The 13,803-nt window shown below is 29.4% G+C and overlaps 1 protein-coding gene across 11 annotated transcripts in view; it reads left to right on the top strand.

The window, feature by feature from the left end:
• Positions 1–2,157: 2,157 nt before the first annotated feature.
• LOC134715810 (leucine-rich repeat-containing protein 49-like) overlaps positions 2,158–13,803 on the top strand; it is an 86,878-nt gene continuing 75,232 nt past the window's right edge. For 4 of the 11 annotated variants that reach the window (XM_063578273.1, XM_063578269.1, XM_063578267.1 and 1 more), the window contains exons 1-4: positions 2,158–2,381; positions 3,953–4,048; positions 8,335–8,470; positions 9,449–9,469. In XM_063578273.1, coding sequence (XP_063434343.1) covers positions 2,340–2,381; positions 3,953–4,048; positions 8,335–8,470; positions 9,449–9,469 — 295 coding nt within the window. In that variant the 5' untranslated portion in view covers positions 2,158–2,339. Of the gene's footprint in view, positions 2,382–3,952; positions 4,049–7,505; positions 7,583–8,334; positions 8,471–9,448; positions 9,470–12,952; positions 13,134–13,803 lie in introns of those variants that run through there. The other 7 variants (XM_063578271.1, XM_063578268.1, XM_063578272.1 and 4 more) reach the window with 7 other exon arrangements.

Genomic DNA, 13,803 nt, shown 5'->3' with positions numbered 1-13,803 from the left:
TAAAGATAAGCGTGATCATAACACCTAATATGAAACATGAAAGAAAACAGTTTACACTGGAGTTATTCTAAGCAAGATACACTACTAGTATTGTAAAGTTATACGTCTACCCTGGCACCAAACTTGTAAGCGAAGACTCTGATGTATTCGTGTCTGTAAAATTCCTCCTCTCAAGTGCATACCATATTGATACAAAAAAAAAAATAGTCCGTTTTATCATGAACTGCTGTCCATTTCAGTTGTTATACTGGCTTTGCCAGGTTTTATTTATTTGGGGTACCAATAAACGACTTGGTCTCCATTTTTCAGAACGTATGATCTGATAATAAACTAAAAGTGTGATCATCAAATACTACACACTTAATTCTTCTGTTTTATGTTTAAATTGCATGAAAATGTCAATCTTAATAGACACCTCAAACATGTGAACACTTATATATATATTTATAAACCGTGACTCGCAGCTTCAGAAATAAGTGTGGCATTGAACTCAACCCATTATTCAGAGAAATACTGTCGAGACAAACCTTTGAGAGCAATGCATATTTAACGCTTCCGTTATTGCTTACCTGAATTACCTCAGTGTAAAGTTTTTATTTTTTGGCGCAAATGAAATATAACCGTGTGGCGCAAATTTAAGATTGTAATTTTCAAAAATTGGCGCAAATGCAATGCGCCCAATATAACACCTTTAACTTTGTACATGTTCCGGACCATATGAGTATTTGGACCATACGCGTATGGTCATGACCATATGCGTATACTCATATGGTCCGACCATACGCGTATGGTTCGACCGTACGCGTATGGTCGGACCATATGAGTATTATACTCGTTTGGTTATTAACCATATGCGGGCCGGACCTTATGAGTATTTGGACCATATAGGTAATTTTTTCAAAAATACAATAGAAATAAAACAATAAACTTTATCTTAAAAACAAATGTGTTTACAAAAAAAAAAAGTATTAGTTTTACATTTCAAAAGCTACATAAACATTAAATATTGATTGATGCCACAGTCAGTTGATCTTAGTTTTCATCGCTAATTTTATTCGTGTATACTTTTGTATATTTCGGATGACCTTCACACGGTACCATACATGTAGCTTTTCTGCGATTGCTTGTTTTAGATCGGAAATGTCCAACTCTAGATCTCCTATATCGTAAAATGAATATTAAAGATCAAATCAAATAATAGCAGTGGCTATTTCATAGCTCTTAAATGCTATTTTACCGGTCTTATAATTAAGATTAGAATACAAAATATAGAAATAAAGAATAGAAAAAAATAAAGAAACATACACTTTTAATATTTTACTTATCAAAAATGTCTTAAAAAATATCATGATCTTTAAATAAATATCATGATCCTTGCCGGTGATGTAACCTACTTTAAACCATAAAATTCCTTTAACAATATGTTCATTTGATTTTGACATCTTCTTATAATTGTACTTACAAATAGTAATCAGTATTATTAACTGTGTGAAACTGTTTTTTTTTTTAATAAGTTGTTTTAATATATAATAAAATTACATTTTAGTGACGTAACAACCAGAAGGGTCGCACCAAACATACGCGTATGGTCGAACCGTACGCGTATGGTCGGACCATATGAGTATATACCAATATGGTCATGACCATACGCGTATGGTCCAGATACTCATATGGTCCGGAACATATATATTAGACAAAGAGAGTGTTAAAAAATGAGAGAGAGAAAATAATTTTAAAACACAAGTAAAGAATTGATATCATAATATGACAGGCAAAAATGTAATATAATGATTTGCTGTAATACATATAATCACAAATTCATGTAGCACTAGATCTATGTTTCAAAACTTGATGTGTAATATGGTCGGGTAAAATTGTTGTCTCTTTGACACTATTTCCCATTGTCATTCTCAATTTTATTATTTGCTATAAAGACCATATACAAATCCTTCCTATAAATAAGTGGACTTTATTTTTTTTATAGAAATTTAAATTTCTTGTCGCTAAATTATTCTTCTTGTCAAGGATTTGTATAGTTATACCAGGTTATACTATACTAATCCTTGGACTATACAAATCCTTGCTCTAATATTGAGACCCTTTTGTGCGGTGCTCTTTCATTAGGAGAAATTAAAACAAGTACCTGTTCCCTTTTACGCATGCGTACGTTGATGGCTTCCTATGATTCAAGATGGCGGCATTAAATTGGTGGCTAAGGACACAAACATTTAAACTTAACTCATTATAAACTTTTTCAATCCAGTGTAAAGTCAAAATGTATGATGGCTTATTTGAGAAAGTGACCACACTACCGACTCTCATTTTATTTGTTGACAGTAATGTACAACAAACCTAGAAGTCGATTGACTCTAACAAGAGAGGTACGACAGTCGAAACATAATTTCACACAACTTCACAAGCAATAAAATATGTAATAACACACATTTTACAACAAGTGTCAACTGTGGACTTTAATTTGAAATAACACCACCCTTTAAAAGTTTGGTGATTTTCTTAGCTCTCCAATTGTGGCATCATTATAGAAATTCTTTGAAAGGTGCTATAGTTTTGTTGCGATTGAATCCTGAATGGATTGAATGTACCCTCAATTCTGGTATTTTCAATTAACCATTAAGTCCTTTCATCTCATTAACAACAGCATATGAGCAGACTTATTATCAAACATTGTGCTTATAGTGCTATCTAGGAATATCATGACATATGCACTTGTTAAATGCCCATCAAAATACCCAAAATATTTTATATTTCTGAAGGCTAAATGCATTAAAATTTTATATAGCTAGTGAATGCCAGTCCTGAAATTATTGGCTTAGAATATTGTTCCAACCTAATTGGTCATACTGGTTATTGTCAGTACTCCTGAGTAGTTTTTGAGGAGTAATAAATTCCAGCACTCCGCAAAGTTTTTGCAGGACCATTGCATACACATTCACTTTGAATTTGGTTCCTTACTTAGAAGAAGAAGAAGAGTAAATACAGCCATTTTTGTCCATTTGTTATGATGAAAGTTAATTCTGCAACATATTTCAATTAAGGAAAACAACCCATTTGCTCTGTCATGGCAGCCAAAAGAAACAACCTCCTACTCATTTTATGTCCATGATGTCAGGGGAAACCTATGCATACATGTAGTACATTTTTTGTATCAATGATAAGTAAATGTTCCTTAATCTATAGCTATAAGATTTTGATTTGATTTTCTGATAGTGCCAATGAAGATTTTTTTCTTTTCTTAAAATGTTTATAATCAGGCTTTCAAATGTTAAGTCTAGTTTATTTAACAATGTTTAAAGCATATATCTTCTTTGCCAAATTAAAGCAATGAATACAGTATGTATATAAATAAGACACATGAAGCAAATTACAATTATTAGTTATATGAGGTATAAGATACAAGAACAAATGTAGAACATTATAAGATTTTTCATGAGTATTGGTAATTTTTCATTAAACTTAACAATTCTTAAAGCCTATATTATGCAAATAGTGGTCCTTCAATGGCAAGCTGGACTCTTGTTTAAAGAAAGAATAAAACATTTCTAAGAAAAGATGTTTTGGTATAAGAAAAAGTGTTGTTTTAAGCTTAATGCATTCATCTTATCATACTTTATGTACATGTAGATTGTGAACAGTTTAAAATTTACTCAAATGTAAAGACCTGCTCACATCTGCTGTCAACTTGTGTTTTTATCAATCATGTTGGTCATTGGCTCAAGACAAATAACATTGTATCACATTTCTAAAACATGAAAACAAAAAAGCCATTAACATCATGAACATGGTTAAGACAGAGGATATACATGTTAAGGTTTGATTGAGACTACAATGCATACATGTATATTCTTTTAAAAAATACTCGCACACTTTTTTGTTAGTTTTGTTGCTGTTTGAAGTGTTTTAATGATTAACAAAAAGTTTTATTTTATTGCAGACTAACATACATACAACTAACTCTTTAGCCTCCTTACAAATAGTTCCTACAGTTAGTAGTGGTAACTTACAAAGTTCCCTTTTCTCAAGACACACAGTAAGTTATATATTGTAATAAAAAAGATTTTTTTGAAGGACTTAACTGTCTTAAACACTGTATGTACATTGTATATGATGATGATGATGATGATGTACTAGTTTGTATGTGTATGCAGCAGATCTTGTTTATCTTTGATCTCTATATAGAGACAGGTACATGTAAGTTTGATGTCAACACTGGATAGTACATGTAATAAGTTTAAAAAGTAGAACTGTAAATTCAAATATTTGCATGCATTTATTATTGTGATTTTTGAAGATTTAAGAAAAATATGAGATTTATTATTGTGACTGAGGGTTATATCTGCATTGAGATAATCACCCAAGTAATATTATTTACATGAATAACACAGAAATGTCACTATTGATCATTATTGTTTTTAAAACTCACCTACAAATTTGGGTTCAAACCAAATTGATACCATATGTTAAATATTAATAAATATGCAGATAATCTAAGAAAAGTATAATGACAATACAAAATTTCAATATTTCTTTAACATTACAATATTCCTTTAGCTGTTATACCATGAAAATACCCAAAGTTAAAACAAAGCTTCTTTCCAAACTGCAGTTTTTGATATTTACATCTCAATTGTTACCAAATATAACTTTTAAGAAAAATGTTAAGCCTCTCCATAAGATGGAGGAGGTGTAAATTGTTAATTTAATCTATCTATGATTTAGAAATGTATAATCTTCCTGTTTTATTTGAATTTATCAACTTAAAATAATATTTAGTTTTATTCTAAAAAATGACACGTTTGAATACAGAATTAGGTTGACTAATTATAAAAAGCTTGTTGTTTTGAGTTATGGCCCTTTGGATTTTGAGATTGTAGTAAACAACAACACTTGACTAATATTTTTCTCCTGAACAATAAATTACAGATGATTCAGATGGAGGTGTTAAAAGTTTATGCCCAACTTCTATCAGATAAAGATGAAATTTTCAAAATTTTATCCTGATAAATGCTGGAACTTTCACCAACACCAGTTTAATTTGATATATATCATTTAGGAATCCAACACACATGTTAAACAATAGTTACTAGTACTGCTTCAAAAAAAGCTAGTAGTAACTAAAAAGACCTATCCTGATTATCAAGTGTGATCCAATGACAGTTATGCTTAATCCAAGTATGAATCCTATTGCTATTTGCTGATATTTCTGTTTTATTTAAAAGTAAATATCAGTGATATTGTTGGCTTTTTTCAAAACTACCTCTACCCTTTTTTATTGGGAAAATATGCGTCATTTTCATCAAATTGGGAAATTTAAAATTAACCATGAATTTGACTGAAACTTCAATTTACAGAGCCATTTTCAAGAGTCAAACCCTGCTTTAAAATAAAACCTCAATTTGTCAGTGATGATACATAAATAGACCCTTAAATCTGCAAATATAGTCATTTTAGGCGTGAACAATTTTTAAATGAGTGTTTTACAGTTTATATTCATGCACAATTTCTTCTAAGACAGCACTCTTTGGGAAGAAAATTGTCTTTTTGGGAATAATTTTAAGCCATTTTTTTTCAAATTGGGATTCTTCTCCAGGGGAAAAAGCCTTTATTCTCCACTAATTTAAGGCAAACAATATCACTGCATATATTTATATAAATGTAGTTAATTCAAGTATGAATCCTATTGCTATTTGCTGATATTTCTGTTTTATTTAAAATTAAATATATTTATATAAATGTAGTAATGCAAAGTAAACAAACAGATGCGAAATAAAGGTGATTTTAAAATCTCAAAAACTTAAATGACTTTATACATGAAGTAAGTATAGAAATGGTTGTATTCAAAATAGATTAAATGAATGCTTTATAATAAATCATTCTATATGAGTAAAGTAAACTAAAGAGGATTTCCATTTAAATTATTAATGTATTTTTAATATTGATTCAAACTCTTTTATTTTTTGGGTCTGATAAACTATCAAATCATACAAGTAAAACATAAAGTTAGTTTATTAATATTTTATTTATGCATTGTCATTTTGAGCTTCCAACATAGAACTTTGTAATACTTTGGTCGATGGTAATAAAATACATGTAGGTTTGTTTGAATGACATAAAGTATTTAAAGTTAACATGAGAAGAACAAATATACAATGGGAGTTTTAAATTAGATTTTTTTCTTACAGCTGCAAAGTTTGATTTAATTATTCAGCTAAAAACAATTAAGATTATTAGTTCATGTAAGAAATTCATTACAAATGAAAAATTGGACAAAATTATGCTGTAACTTTGAAGTTTAAAGACATTTTGTTAGAGGTGAATCTGTTTGTGAATTGAATTGTAAAATAAGACAATGAAAACTAAGGTAAGAACAGACTCACAGAAATGTTCCTCTGTTTCAATCAAGTGTACTTCAGAATTTTTTTCAATATCAACTTTTAAAATAATCATTTAGTTTGACATGCTAACACACTAAAAAAACATATGAGCTTTAGTATACTAGATGTTGTACATTTATTTTTACCTATATACAAAACTGTTTGCTGTATTAACCAAACCCATCTTGTAATGTTTGTTGTGTCACAAAATCATATTTTTATAGAATGGTTTATTCCCGTGATGTGTGAAGTCCTAACTATTGTTTAAGATAAACCATATCTCATTACAATTGAAATGATATACGAAATATTCAGTTTGATTACTTTAGTGAGAATTTTGTGTCAGATATTCTTTCATCTGCTCAATTTTGATCAATATATATTCAGAATTTAAATTTTTCATATACATGTATGTTGAAGACCTGAAGTGTAAATTTTAAAAAGAAGATGTGGTATGATTGCCAACTCTCCACAAGAGACCAAAATGACACAGAAATAAACAACTTTAGGTCACCATACAGCCTTTAACAATGAGCAAAGTCCATACATATCACAAAGTCAGCTATAAAAGGCCCTGAAATGACAAGCTTGATTATTGGAGAAAGCCTGAATGTGACCTCTCCTAGTCTTTTTAAACATTGTAAAACAATTCAAACAAGAAAACTAACAGTGTTATTTATATAAAATTGTCTATTCTAAATCTAGTTTGTTCATCTTGTTTAGTTTGTCTTATTATTGTTTATCTCAAATGTCCTTTTACTCATTTTAAACTATTTACATTTATTTTATTCTTTAAATCACAAGGTTTGGTAGCTGAATGGAATTTTAACATTTCACTGTAAAGGCACTTGATGAAACTTATATGATTTACTTTTAATTTGATAATGATTGCTTTTTGCAATCATTTCAAATTAAAAGAAATAAAAAGAATGCATATATGTAGATCCGTAGGTACTGTAAAAGACTAGTTTAAATCTTTTTGAAGATAAAATTTGAATATGCAGTTGTTATGTTATAAAGTGTACTACTAACAGCAACATGAAATTCAATTATAAGTTTTTTTCCTATCTCCCTTTATATATGTATATACATGTACAAATGTATATGTTTTAGGAATGGAGAGTAATTATTCAAATATGAGGGTGAAAATAAACCGAATTTCTGTTAATCAGAAAGACGTGAGGACTGAGGTATAAAGCTCCTGGTTGATCCTGTCTCCCCATCAAATATCCATTTACACATTTAAATTTTATAGTGGATTTTTCCAGAGCCATTTCCTACCTTTTTTTCCTTTCTTTTTATATATAGATACTAAATTTTTTAATCTTGTATTAATTCAGGTCATTAACTTTAAAATAATTTATACCAATTGACTAAATATACCTTTTTGTTCCCTTGCAGTGAAATATCTATTATAATTTTTTACATGTTTTTACATTAGAAGTTATAATTAATTGGTAGTGGATTCATAGTTTTTATCTGAGTTACTTCCCCTATATCACTGTTGACTCAATTTATAGCAGCACAATGTTTAAAATATACATTCATTTATGCATGGCCAATGCAGTCATATCAATACTTTGTTCAGCTGTTTTAGGGAAATAGCAGTAATTTGATTATCTTTTATTGACATTTTTATATTTCTGACAGGCTACCGACTTTTTATCTGCAATTCTGTATAAGAAATGCTTAAAATAAAGATATTTAAGAGGAAAAAACATGTCATAAACTGAAAATTCATTGAAATACAAGAAAATGAAATGATAAGTTACATGTACCTAAAAATACAAGTGACTCCTTAAGAAGAACTAAAAAAAATTTTTTTTAAATTTTCAGACAGTATAAAATATATGCATATCAAATAAAAAAAATGGAAACTTAGAATATAAGTTTGTATTACATGCTATTCTTTTACATTTGACCTTTAAACTTTATTTTTTAGCAACAGTTTGATAAGAGCACTGTTCAGCCTCAAGACCAAGTGATATTTCGTCCAACTCAGATTCTACCCAGTGATGTAAACATGAAGCGCTACACTCACCAAGGTACACCGGATTTTGCGTTGAATCAATTTGCAGGTAAAAAGAAATGATCAGCAGAATTGATAAAAAGAAGAAACAAGTAGTTACTAGTATTGATTGTTCCATATGTAGTAGAACAGTTTATTAATGAAACATTTTCTAGAATTTTATGTTTATTTGTGGTGGAAGACACATTTCATTTTACTGCACTTCTCATTTAGGTATAAGTCATTAGCATTCCTCAGTCAGTATAAACCATATCATATTATGCAGAGGCAAATTATTGTAATATATAGAATACATATTCACCAGGATTTTATATAAATTATAAGATCACTGAGTAAACAATATTTGGTTAAGGGGTTGTATTTTTATGGGGCTTCATGTCTGTCTGGGATATTTTATGACCTTGACCTCTATAGTATTTCAGTGTGAAAATGTTCAGTTCATCATTGGGTTAATGCTGTCATTACTGACTTTACATTTGTATATAAGACAAATATCCCTATAATGTTGTTTTGTTTTGAGGAATGTGTTTGTCATCTACAAAAGTTTGAAAATATTGGGTATGAAATGAACAGATATTTAGGGATCTGTTATTATATAGTTTGACCTTGACATCAGTTGAGGGTTCATTGTTTTTGATTGTTTTTGATTTTAATATTTTGTTTAGTGACCTCTTAAAGCTCAGTGTACACCTGCTAATGAAGATAGGTTTTAAGGTAAAATTGAATTGTGCATTCTTATCTCTAAAACGACACATTACTAGATATATAGCCCAGGACTACAAAATAAGAACCATTAGAAAATACAAAAAGACAAAATTTTTGTGGAAATTCAGAGCAAGGTTTTCAAATGAGGAAATTTTTCAAAAAAGAGTCCTGGACTTGAATCAAACAAGACTCAAATGTTTAAAATAACTGTGAATAACTTTTTATGGATGTAATTTCTCATGTCCCTAATATCCAGGTTTTAAACTGAAAATGAAACTAATATCATTGAGGAGGGCTATAATGATATTTATTTAAACTACAGGTTCAGATCAAAAATCCACTGGTAAGATTTGATTTCTTTTGTTGTAGTTTGCACTAATTTTCTAGATGGTGATGTGTAGCATGACAATAAACTTGGGTTATCTCCCTTGAGATGGCATGAATTCTCTAACTATAAAATTGAGTTATCTCCCTTTACATTGCACTAATTTTCTAGATGAAGTGTAGCATGGTAACAAATATGGGTTATTTCCTGTGACATTGTACTAATTTTCTGGATGGTAAAGTTTAGCATGACTAAACTTGGGATATCTCCCATGCCATTGCACTAATTTTTTGGTTACTGATCAGGTTTCGCATGACAATAAACTTGGGTTATTTCCTTGCTATTGAGCAAATTTGCTGGTTATTGATCAAGTGTAACATGACAAGGAACTTGGGGTATCTCCCTTGTCATTGCCCTTATTTGTCAGTTATTGATCAAGTTTTGCATGACAATGAACTTGGGTTATCTTCCTTGACAATGCACAAATTTTCTGAATGGTGATCAAGTGTCACATGACTATAGACTTGGGTTATCTCCATTGACATCACACAAATTTTCTGAAGGATGAAAAGTGTGCATGACATTGAACTTTGGTTATCTCCCTGGACATGACAATAAACTTGGGTTATCTCCCTGGATATGACAATAAACTTGGGTTATCTCCATTGACATCGCACAAATTTTCTGAAGGATGCAAAGTTTGCATGACATTGAACTTAGGTTATCTCCCTGGACATGACAATAAACTTGGGTTATCTCCATTGACATCACACAAATTTTCTGAAGGATGAAAAAGTTTGCATGACAATAAACTTGGGTTTATCTCCCTTGACATGTAAATCCTCTAATACAATTAATAAAGTAGATTTATTTTACATGTATTAACTTTCTGTAACAGCATGTTGCTATCTACACTTGGTATACTTGCATATTTTTCAAACTTTCTTATCTTGCAGTGTTCACCATTTTTTGTGCCTTTAAAGTCTTAATTTTTTATGCATTGGTTATACTTTTACCCCATAACATATCAGACAACTAATTTTGATGAGATTGAGTTTTTATAAACATAAATGGGGAAAAAATGAATTATGATATATGTGTATTAAAATGATTACATTTGACATATTTTGGTTTCATATGTTAATTTAAGGCCTTTGGTCATTACTTTTACATATCTACTGTGAGAACTTTCTGATAAACTGTTAATTCTGAAAGTACAGAATTCATTTATTATTGTGAAACACTGATTACTAGTTAAAATGCACAAGATCGAAATAATTTGATCACAAAATTATTTAAAGGAAAATCACTACTGATATTATGATACTCTCACTTTTTTGCTTTAATAGATACATCACAATAACTTCAGAATTAACAGTATGATAGTTAAGATCATTGAAAAAGAAATGATCTTAAAAATGGAGGTAGATGGATTTTTCAAGTAATGGTTAATTTCTATAGGTTAGATTACCCTTCTAGGTTTGAATTAAGATAAGTTTATGTTTGGTATTTCTTAAAGAAAAGGGATAGATTAATCACATTTTTAAAATATTGTCTTCATATGAGGATGCTGATGTTTGAAGCATAATATCAATGTTACATATATCTTACAGGGTGTTTTTAAAGTATTTTTGGAACTGCTTAAATTCTGCACTGCTGAATGTGTTATAGGAAACTGAAGATTTTATATTATATTTTTTGTATTTAACATTTTAGTACTTTAAAATTTGAAAAATTTAAACTCAAAGAAGCATTTAAAAGGGCAAAATATATGCTTCATGTTTAGAATTAAAAACGGTGGTTGAATCTCTTGAAAAAATTGAATTCTATCAATTTTGATAAATATTTTCAACTTCATAAAATTCAGTCACAGTTTAATTGATTGTGTATTTGCTGGTACATGTAGTAAAGAAATTTTATATGAAAGTTTCCTATTCAGATTGTTTGTAGGACACCCATCACTTTGACATCTTTTAATCTGATCAAAACTGGATTAAACTTGCTATTGTACATACATGTATTTAACTTCAAACTTTCATTTACTGATTTTTGTATGCTTTTTGTCCAGTGGCAAATATTTCTTGTAAATTCAGAACAACTGGCCACTTCAAAAGCTGACTTCTATCTCATTGATAATTTAACCAACTGAATATTTTGCATAGTAATTTGGTATTGTATTATAAATCTTTTCCAAAAAACTTTCATTTTTGTCTCAACTGGCCCAAAAGGGATCACAAGCTTTTCTTAAACTTGGTGTGAGTCATTGTTGTCATTTACTTGTATAAAAATCTTCTCCTCTGAAACTCCTGGGCCAAATTCAACCAAACTTCCCTGCATTCATCATTGGGGAAGATTGTTTTAAAAATTTGTAAGATGACCCTGACTAACAGGGGTAAAATGCAAGTTATGTATTATACCTGAAATTATAAACAGAGAAAATCTTACTGGGGCAGAAATGTTCAAAATGTTGAAATTTTCCTGCTGGCAATTTACATCAATACTGTCAGTCCACTGGTGCTTCTTATTGGATTTATTATCTTTGAATATTGATCTATTGTCCAATTACTAACAGTGACCAGTGAGGATGCCAAATAATCTCTCAAAAGTTGCAGATGTTGAACAGTAGTTTCTGCAAACATGCGGGGAAAAAATAGGGTAGGTAGGTAGGCAATATCATTTTATTTTACAAACTTTTTTTTAGCTGTTTACTATTAAGGAATCTGTCTGACTTTAACACTGTTTGTTCAAAAATGGCATTAAATGTCTTAAGGTATGCCCTAAAAATTAGGGTAGATATGGTTAGTGGAAACACATAGATATAGGAAGATGTGGTGTGAGTGCCAATGAGACAACTCTCCATCCAAATAACAATTTAAAAAAAAAAATGTTAACCATTATAGGTCAATGTATGGCCTTCAACACGGAGCCTTGGCTCACACCGAACAACAAGCTAAAAAGGGCCCCAAAATTACTAGTGTAAAACTATATTTTTGTTCCTGCCTTAAATAGTTAGTTGTGAGTCTTTATTTTAGTCCAATAATAAACAATGTGTTTTATCTGTTGGTTCTGAATTAAGGGGGTTGAGATTAGGAAATTAGATTTGTCATGTTCATCTAAAATTGGCATGTTTTTTAAAAAAAACCAAAATAATTATTAAAAATTTTAATTTAGTTTTATACAAAATTCCACCCCTACCTTTCAGAAAATATTATCCTTTGTTAATTAGTCAGAAGAAAACCTATGTGTCAACTGTCAAGTGTATTATTTAGAAACTATATTTCCAAACCTTTAAAATGTATAATGGATCTATTCAATTTTAAGATACCTTTTAATTGTAAATCTCTTGTAATATTGTATGAAATATTACATCTAATAATAAAAACAAATCTAAAAACGAGTATAATCCTATTAAGTTATTCACGTCAATTTATTAGTCAAAAGACTGTGATTATTTTCTATAGAAAAGTCTCAGACATAATAAAAATAGTAAACTATTAAAGTGTTTTAAACTAGGCCATGGATGATAATATTTAAAACTTTTAAAATATGTATTATAAACAAAACAAAGAGACCATACAATTTTATAATGGCGTAACACATTTGTGATACTGTTGGGTCTTCAGGATGGAGGAGAGTAGCCCAGGGCGTGTTTATGGATTCAGAAAATATTGTCTGATGCCAGGTAAATGGTTTTAGCTTTTTAGACGTGCTATTTAAACTTAAATTTGTTGAGAATTAAATTCAAAGTATAATTTTGTGGGATAATGATCCATAAACACATTATAATCACGAGTAGATTATATTTTCAGCATTTATGATTTTGAGTCATTACTATAAGCTGAAGCGGTGACTTCTTTTTGAAGTTTGTTATTTAAATGATTTTGTGGAATGTAATTTGCTTGTTTTCAAAAATTTTGAGTATAATTGAATCCTGACGATCAGGTGTTCGAAATTACAAAATGTTCTAAAAACATATTATCTTGTCTGCTTTCTTTTTATATGTAAATGAAAATAATTCATTTAGACCAATATCTTGATTCTGTGACTAAAAGTTTTTAAAATGTTTATTCTAGATTGAATGACCCATTTAAATTAAATGGGCTATATATTGATTTGATTGTATCTAAAAGAAAAGTTTGTTGTGAAAATATTGATATTATTATCAGTTTATTGGAGTATGGTATAGTAGAATTGGTTAACAGTTAAAAAAGGTCTAAACAAAATAAGGTAGAAATGAAATAAAAATTGGATCTTCTTATAATGCAATATACTAGGTCCCAGATTTAGATAAGGGAATGGTATCCATCCATAATATCCATATTATCATTTTTTAATAGTTATATATTGGTTAA

This window comes from Mytilus trossulus, chromosome 4 (assembly GCF_036588685.1).
Source record: "Mytilus trossulus isolate FHL-02 chromosome 4, PNRI_Mtr1.1.1.hap1, whole genome shotgun sequence".
Taxonomy (NCBI): Eukaryota; Metazoa; Mollusca; class Bivalvia; order Mytilida; family Mytilidae; genus Mytilus; species Mytilus trossulus.
Note: the sequence above shows the minus strand (reverse complement) of the source record. Positions and strands in the feature narration are given on the sequence as shown.